This window comes from Amblyomma maculatum, chromosome 4 (genome assembly GCF_055883805.1).
Source record: "Amblyomma maculatum isolate TAMU_Amacu chromosome 4, ASM5588380v1, whole genome shotgun sequence".
Lineage (NCBI taxonomy): Eukaryota > Metazoa > Arthropoda > Arachnida > Ixodida > Ixodidae > Amblyomma > Amblyomma maculatum.
This window is the reverse complement of record NC_139347.1, coordinates 90,280,777-90,289,516: the sequence shown is the minus strand read 5'-3', so window position 1 is coordinate 90,289,516 and position 8,740 is coordinate 90,280,777. Positions and strand designations below refer to the sequence as shown.

Below are 8,740 nucleotides of genomic sequence, written 5' to 3'. Positions count from 1 at the left end.
AACACCTCGGGAAGAAATCACGGAACGCCAATACATCGGTCTGAAATCGGAAGAACATCATAGTAGAAATACTTTGTAAGGACCCTGTTCTGGACGTAGATTGCAGAAACATGTTTTGTATATGCGATGCAGCAATTAATTGGTTGGAGAATTCAAATTTTCATCATAGATCTGGAAAAAAAAAGCACTGCATCACTTCCCGGTGGCTTGCGGGTCAAAGCGCCATTGTTAGCAATGAAACTGTAGGCGCGGGAGCTCAATGGGCAAGTGCTCAACGTACCTTATTTCTAGCGGCTGGTTGGTTTGTGGGGTTTAACGTCCCAAAGCGACTCAGGCTATGAGAGACGCCGTAGTGGAGGACTCCGGAAATTTCGACCACCTGGGGTTCTTTAACGTGCACTGACCATCGCACAGCACACGGGCGCCTTGCTTTTCGTCTCCATCGAAAAGCGGCCGCCAGGGCCGGGATTCGATCCCGCATCCTTGGGAACAGTAGTCGAGCGCCGTAACCACTGCGCCCCCCCGGTGGGGTTATTTCTAGCGGCAACAGCTAAACCAGTGGGGAAGATTCGTGCGTTTGCCAGTAACAAGACACTGACCTTACGAAGATCTCCGAGAAATTCGGAGTGCGCCTGGCCAACTCTGAACCTTTACTCTGACCCAAGCTGCCGCCCTCCCCTTCCAGCGACGCAGCGCTGTTTGGTTGGCAGTATTTTAGGGTGTCAGGAACGAGGGCTTGTAGGTAACTAGTCGGGATGCCTGATTTTTCAGCGTGTGAACACTCTAACCGTGAACGAACGATGACGCACCTGCTCTACCGCAGCACTCACTTTGGCGATGAACCAGGGCATCTCGAAGCACAACTGTGCCGTTCAGACTCACGTCCCCATTGTAGATACCGTGATTCCAGATCCGCACATTCATCCGCATAGGACGCTTTAAATTGGCGCTGAGGTATATAAAAGCACCGCAGCTGGGAGCTGTTGTCAGAGGGAACATTGTGGGCATGTTTTGAATTTATTTACCACAAGAGACCCATGACCACGATCGCGTTTAGTTTTCACAGCGAACTCAATATTTTCTCCCCGTCCTTTTCTCTCGCGCTTGCTTCATTGTCTTTCCTATTTGTTGTATGGCCAGCCATGCAAATGCCTCATTAAACTCCCTTCCTTTCATTTATTCATTTTGTTTTCGCCAACATCCGTTCACTTTACTTGCCTCCTAGTCAGTAGCCATACTATGCCGCTCTTCCAATGATAGGCATTAAGTCTGGACTAACATGAAAACACAACCCTAACCTACAAGATATTCATTTGGCTATTTTCAGAACGCGAGTTGCCGTTCCTCGCATGGTCAAGTGAAAGAATTGGAACAAAAAAAAAGTGGAATCGATACAGGGCGGTGCTTTAAAGAATACCCAACGTCATTACGGCATACGTGTGATGCGCGGAAAAGCCCGGACTTCCGGCCGTTAAACGCTGGCAACGTTATCAGCTGGGAACAGGCGGGGGAACGACCTCGCAATCCGGTTGCAGCAAGCCATGATGTTTTGTGTATTGCGACATTGAGTGAACGCCAGCACTGGTAGGGCCTTCAACTTTTAGCTGCTTTCCTTTCTTCTTTAATGAACAAGTTTGGCGCGAGAATTTATAAAGAAAACTTATGTCAAGAAAAGGATTGCGAAGTTATTGTAAAAACAAAAAATAATTGGCCAGTTTCTGAAACGCATAGTGCGCAATCTGTGCGCGTTAAATTTGCCAGCTTTTCAAAAGCGACGAGTTTGTTTCTCGCCTGCTGGTTGTAGTTGTCCATCTACTGCTTGATGAACAGAAATAATTGCGTCACCATTTGGGCAGGAAGCAAAATGACAAAAAGGAGAAAAAATATGGGCAACGGTTACTATACTTGGTACTGCGAAATTTGAATGCACCTCTGCAGGTATTTTAGGTTTACGATATGCTGCGGTAAAGAATTTGAGACAGACATTTGGCGTAGGCATTTTATGCCAGGATTGCTATTTTTGCTCCCAATTCTGAAAGTCCATGCCTTGCCCTCCTCCTCAACTTTCCACCGTTCTCTCTTCTGCCGCTGCCCTCTTCACTCTCCAGGTGCCCTTCTGAGGAGGGGGGGGGGGAGGGGGGGGGGGGCATTCCTTCGCTTTTGCCATAACCTTAAACTTTCAGTGTAGTTACCCATCTTCTCGAGCCACCGCTCTGGCCTGGCCGTATCACCTATCAATTATTACATGCACCTGCTAGGAGGCTTCATTTAGACATGACAGCGCCTCTGTAGATGACACAATTAGAGCGCATTATCGTCATCATCATCATCAACTGGGCTATACACACTTCAGGGCGAAGGCCTCTCCCAATTTTCTCCAATTAACCATGTCCTGTGCTAGCTACATCTACTTGACCCCTGCGAACCTCTTAACATCGTCTATCCACCCAATAAATATTCTGCCGCCCCTTGCTATGCTTTCTTTCTCTCGGAATCCAATTTGTTACTGTTAGAGACCATCCGTTATCCTTTCTTCACACTATACGTGTCCTGGCCATGCCCATTACTTCTCGATTTCACATTTAGGGCTATAGCGCACTAAAAGACCATGCCGTCAGGTTGCAGCACGGGCCGCACCCTCCGCATGTTCCATAAGGCGATTTAGCATATAAACAGCAGTAACTGAGGTTGTACTGTAGCGTACTTGTCAACATAAGCGCAGTTTTGCAGTTTGCTTCCGTATAAATATAGGCCACCGTATCCAGGGATCGACCCACTACATTGCAATCCTGGGCAAGTACACCTCCGCCTTAAGCCGCTACGGCTGGTATGATAACCATCAGCATTATACTAGATTCACGGGCATTCGAAGCGGTGGCGTGTACCTTGGCTACCGCTCCGAAGTTGAGGATGGGTCTGACGCAGAACGAGGACGTCTCCCCGCGCTCGTGGTCGTTCTTGAAGGTGTGGTTGAGCGTGATGATGGGCGACTTGCGGCCGTCCGTGTCATGCAGGCGCATCCACACGTTGGCGTCGGTGCCGGCCCCGCGCCGGTCGCCTGTCACCACCGAAACGAGGTAGCCGCCCTCGGTGAGGGAGTCCATGCGCGCTAGCACGGGCCCCATGTTTGCCCGCCTAGCGTTCGAGGCGGCCGCTTCGGCCGCTGACAGAGACGAAGCGCAGGCCCCTTCGGAGGCTGCGTGAGTAAGAAGTGAATGACTCTCCGTTAGACGAATTGAGCATGTATACGCGCGAGGAATCAGCATCATGAGGACAGCATTTCAAAAGAAATTTACTGATATCTATAATTATCGAACCAGAACAGTGTTTACTCCAAGGCATTTGAGTTTTTGTTTTTGCGTTTGCTTAGTTTGAGTATTAATTCAAAGTACTAATTTTAACATTGTCTGGTGCATTTCACACTGCCTTGCAACGTGTTTATTGTTAAGAGGTCCGACTGTCAGGTTTCACTTAAGGGCCTCCTAATGTATTATTATGCATCCACAAACAAATGGAGTATTATGTTCTATGCTCAATAAACTTGAAACGTGTTTCTCTAAACGCGAAAGACACCCTTTCCTAGGAGTGATGATTACGCGACTGCACATGGACGAAGAAAATAAGCAACTTATAGTATGTGTAGATCTAGGCCGTAGTGTAACAAAAATTGAGCAATTAAAATGTTGGGAAGACCAGCAAATCGAGTCAAATGATTTAAAAATTAGGACAGCGTTTTTTGAGCGTGGTTTTAATCTACCTATCGCGAGAACCCCTCAAACTGTGCTAATTATAAGTCCATAGCAAAGCTCATTTTGTTTTTCAGGCAATTTATTAATTTAAGCTCCTCATAGAGCGCAAGCCAGAGTTTTCGCGTACCATGGTAGTAGTATACTTCTTGGTCTATGAGAGTATTAGAAAGTATCGTGTTAATGAGAATGTAGGTGTAAGTTAGCGCATATATCGCATGCCAATCGCATTCCATATCGCATTACACTGCAGTAAGCTGTAATATCATATTTCGTCATGTTTCCACCTCACTCCGCATTGCCCCAGACGCCAGATTGAACACATTGTTTGCAGGGCACCGGCCAATTTATGCGATCAACAATGTGAGTGAGATATAATCAATGTCTGCTGAGCAGCGCGTGCTTCCTCTGCATTGGATAAGTCATGCTGGGGTACGGCACAAACCTGCTTTCACCAATTCTTGGTATATCCTTCAGGAAACGATCGACATGCTTCTAATAATTTTATCAGGATGCAGGCAACGCCACTAAGTTCTGACGAGATAAATTGCATGCGGGGGTTCTGCAATAGAGATTATAATTTGGGAGTCACATGCATATGCAATTTGCAACGTGCCAATTGAGGGGTGAGAGGGAAGGACAAATAAAAGACGGATGTAGCGCTTGACGAGTTTATTGGCGTTATTGATAGTACATTTTTTTTCTTTGATCTCACGACTACCACGTTACGGTTGACTGATTCCATTAGCACTTAAAATGATCTTGAGAGAAAAGTCCACGCGCGCTTCTTTAGTCCTGGCGTACAGATATTGCCGTTGCATTTGCGGGAAGGGAACACCCGCCAACCGACGTGCTTTCAACACTGTTGAACGGCCTTGCCATTTGCCCTGCTACCACGTACTGAAATTTCAGGAAACATATGATCTCGTTACAGTGCATTTTACGCTAGTTTAATCTTGTGGTTAGTATCCGTGCAGTTCCTTTGCACGAAACTTAAGAATACTGAAATGCACAAGCGTTTCAAAGAACTGGTGAAGCGCCGACCACGACTGCCAGACTTGTGATCGCCATTAAATAGCTATTTTAAGGACAAGAAGAATGAGTCTCTGGCGCGTATTGTTGAGCGTAAATACATGACCGCAAGTGCACTGAAAGCCGTCACGTGCGTGAAATGTGCGTGCAAGCATCTTACACGCGACCCTTTTCCAAAGCCACATCTGACCAAAGCTCGTTTGTCCCCCACAGTGAAAAGCAATGGCATGCACGGGGATAACCTCTCTTAATGATCGCAGGTAAAAACAAGGGGTGGTTTGTTTCCAGCAAGAAAAAGTAAGTATTGTAATTAACGTTACCCAGCGAGAACATAGAACGCCGAAAAACCTTTCAGGAGCAGCATCTTTGTAAGTGGGTACTAATCAACCTGCATGTTAGCAGCGGGAATCGGGAGGGAAATGAACTGTAAAAGCCTCATTCACCATGGGTCATGGCTATAGCCGTTGCCCCGTGCCACCGTCCTCTCTGTATAGATGATTGCACGGGAGGAAGAAAATACCTGGTTACGGGAGCAGCGGCGGTACCGCAACAAGCTTCGCTCGGGGCGAGAGTCAATGGCACGCTGGATGCAACCGCGCAGATGTCACTGTGGGCCTCGCAGATGAAGACGTCCTGGACGTCCGAGGCTTTCTTTGCTTTGAGCTCGACACGAAGATGGTCGGTCGTGTATATCAGGAAAGAGTCATTTCGAGCCGCTGCCACTTGCGTCATCCCGCCTTGCCTCACTGACTACTTCGATAATCAATCAGCCTAGCGGTCCGAAGCTATCAGCATGGAAGCAGCATCAAGGGTTCTTTTCGGCCATTTGATGCGTCTACAGTCAATGCGCGTTTCCTCGACCTAAGGGCTCGCGCGTCAGTAATGTTAGAGGCACAGTACGACTCCTGCAGCGGCCCCTCATGAATGTTTAAAGGAGGAAGAGGCGCTGGAAAGCGCGCACTAGTCGCGCATGGGCGTACACGTACGGATAGCCATTGCTTCTTGTTCCCGCTCTTCATTGGCATGCTACACTTTTGGTGCAATTCGTTTCGCTATTCCATTGTTTACGCCGTGTCATTGTTTTTAGACGGAAGAGATGCAGAGCCCGTACTGAGTTCATGACTAATGTATAACTTCTTACAAGCGTCACACAGTAAAGAAGAAAAGAAACAACTTAGAGGTCTGTCTGCATAAACAACGTGCATATTATTCTCGCGGATCGAGATGCTTGTGTCTAGCGAAGCAGACATCATGAGCAATTCCTTCCCTTAGGCGAATGACGGGATCTATTGGTAGCGTTTGCGTCGGACAACGTTATCTTGTTTACGAAACGTGCCGCAGCCGCTTTCCTCTGTGCAATTTGAGAGAAGCTATGTCTTGAGAGCTCATTGCCGTTATTGCGACGAACGCCGCAAAATAAACGTACGGTGCTACCGTCCTGGAGATATTGGAGCAAAGTTTAGAGAGTTTCGAATGTGCGTGCAAATGAATTCGAAAAGAGAAAGAAAGCGTTGAACCTGGTTGCTGACGAAACTAAAATAAACAAGAATTCACGATGAAAAATGGAATTAAGAAGTGTTATCTGTAGAAGTTAGTGCTGAAAAGTAACTGCGTAAAGTTAAATACTGAGAAAGCATGTCTTTATGGGCGTTTTTCGTCACAATTCCACATGTGTTGCCTCCGTTCAAGTGCATGGTCTGATTACCCTTTCACCAGTTCGGGAAAACGTGGCAATGGATACGACGTGATGACACTCCATTCAAAATGAGCGCCCATATAAGGAACGGATCCCTTCATTTTATTCTTGCAGCGGTCGTTTGCTCACAAGCATTAGTTATGCGGGGCAACCGGGGGGGGGGGGGGGGGGGGGGGTCAGCAAGGACGTCGCCCAGTCAAAGGCACTTGCAAGGCATTGTCATATGTCCTACCCTGTGTCTGCATCCTTCGGTTGGTTTTAATCTCCCGTATGTTGCAAATGGCCCAGCTCTTATCTCTACTGAAGCTGCAAAGCGGTTGAAACGCCTGGCGTCGTAGCAATGAAAATTATGTCGTTCCGCTGGCACCACCACAGTTGCCTCCTAAGCAGAATCACGGGCTTTTATGCATGTCCGCTAAAAGCGCGCCATATGAAAAGTGGAACACTAGAATGTATTTCGACAGAACGTCTAATTATTGTGATGATGTCTGAGAGATTGACTGTGGTCATATTACTGAGCTTATATTCCATCCCATTTATTATACACCAGGGAGCTAGGACAAGCGGGTTCGTTTCAGCAGCCTTAGAAAGTCACAGGCGCTCAAGTTATTTCATTTCATTTCATTTATTGATTCCTTAAGGGCCTGAATGCAGGGGCAAACAGTGGTTAAAGGGTCAGAAAATTACGCAAACTTGTAAATAAAGTCTCGGATATCAATTGCTATTCGTAGGTCGAAAAAATCAAGAGTTTCAAGAAACATTGTGAAAGATCGGAGCGACAACGCGAGGAGAGCCAGCGGAGACGCGATAGCAATTGTTTACAACCGCTATGTTAATCTAGCTCAGTCAAAACTGTACGAAGCAGTAAGCATGCCCCACTGTTGGCAAGCCAGAGCACACGGTCTTTGAACGTATCTTTCTTTGCAGACAGGCATTCGCGAACCACTCAGGGAATTCCAAACAGGCCGTTTTATGAGTGATGCAACTCGTCTACTGCGTACAGCTGTTTTTCCGGTGTCGCATCAGAGCTAGGGTAAATGAAAAAAGCAAGCCCGAGGCGGAATATGTTACGATCACTCTCCTCGTCACGGGAACCTCTTTACGCGGAATGCCGCCATAGGTACGACCATCCACACGTGTCTACCCTGGCTGCATACGCCGCGGATGGGGAACAATCGCACCTCGCGCCTGTACTCGCAGCGGAGACGGTGCGACGCGAAAAACAATGGAAAGTCTGACCTCACAACTGGCCTCTTATTAACGCGCGCTAGAGAGTGGTGCGGTCTCACGCCGCGACATTCTTTTGTCACGTGACTCGCTCCTCGCCCCAACAAATTGTTCCCGAATGCCCCCTCCTGTTCCGAAGCTGCGTCGCGGTCTTGCGTTCGTATGAGAGCTACTGGAGGCCGCGCTGCGGGCGCTGGTAAACATCCTTTATGTAGAAATCCCGACCATGAATTACAAAGTGCAGCACTGCAAAGCATGTAACACGTTTCCACAGCCCGCGACACCATTCGTAATGCTCGTTTGATTTTTGGCGTGCTCTCAAATTGAGCGAGTAGATGAGAAGAGAAATGATACAAACGAAAACAACGTTTCGCGGGGATGTTTGTCAGCTCGAAATGTGAGTGCAATCTCATGACGGCAGGCTCTGCGTTCGGGCGAATGCACGCTTAATAACGAGGCTCTTTACGTATACGAGTCGGATGACACTGACAGGCATTCTGACCGTCATCCTCAGTTGTCGTTTACTATTATTCGCAGCCGTGTTACACAAATATGAGTAAAGCGTAGTTTCAAATACAGAAAACTCGCAGGCTCGTCCTGACAAAGAACACCCATGAAAGCGGCCGCTGTCTTTCTTTCTTACGGTTTTATTTCGTTATTTTATGGCTATGCCTTTCATGTAGCTTACCGGACACCGAATAAAAGTAAGACTCTTTGTCGGGCTTACTACTTACTTACTACTTACTTACTACTGCTTACTATTCGCGTCGAAAATTTAATGCAACTTTCCCCATGTACGAGCTCCACCATAACGAGTTCCGAAAGCCTTCGCGCTCAGTTGAAGTTGTTGCGAGGTCTCTTATTTGCAAATTATAAGAAATTTTATTTTTCGTGTTGTAGGATCTTGAGCTGCAATTTAAAGCCAGTCTAACAGGAAACTGAAAATCATCTTTATACCTGATATAATAAACAATTTTTAATGCAATACATATTATTAAAGTTGGCGCAGTGATCGCCCATCTATCACTCCGGGGTTTTC

General features: G+C 47.1%; 1 protein-coding gene across 1 annotated transcript in view; it reads right to left on the bottom strand.

The window, feature by feature from the left end:
* The window catches only part of LOC146191627 (allene oxide synthase-lipoxygenase protein-like), a 58,108-nt gene that overhangs the window by 29,754 nt on the left and 19,614 nt on the right, over positions 1-8,740 (bottom strand). The window contains exon 2 of the mRNA XM_084602151.1: positions 2,886-3,196. Within this exon, the coding sequence (XP_084458277.1) occupies positions 2,886-3,125 (240 nt within the window). The 5' untranslated portion in view covers positions 3,126-3,196. The remainder of the gene's footprint in view (positions 1-2,885; positions 3,197-8,740) is intronic.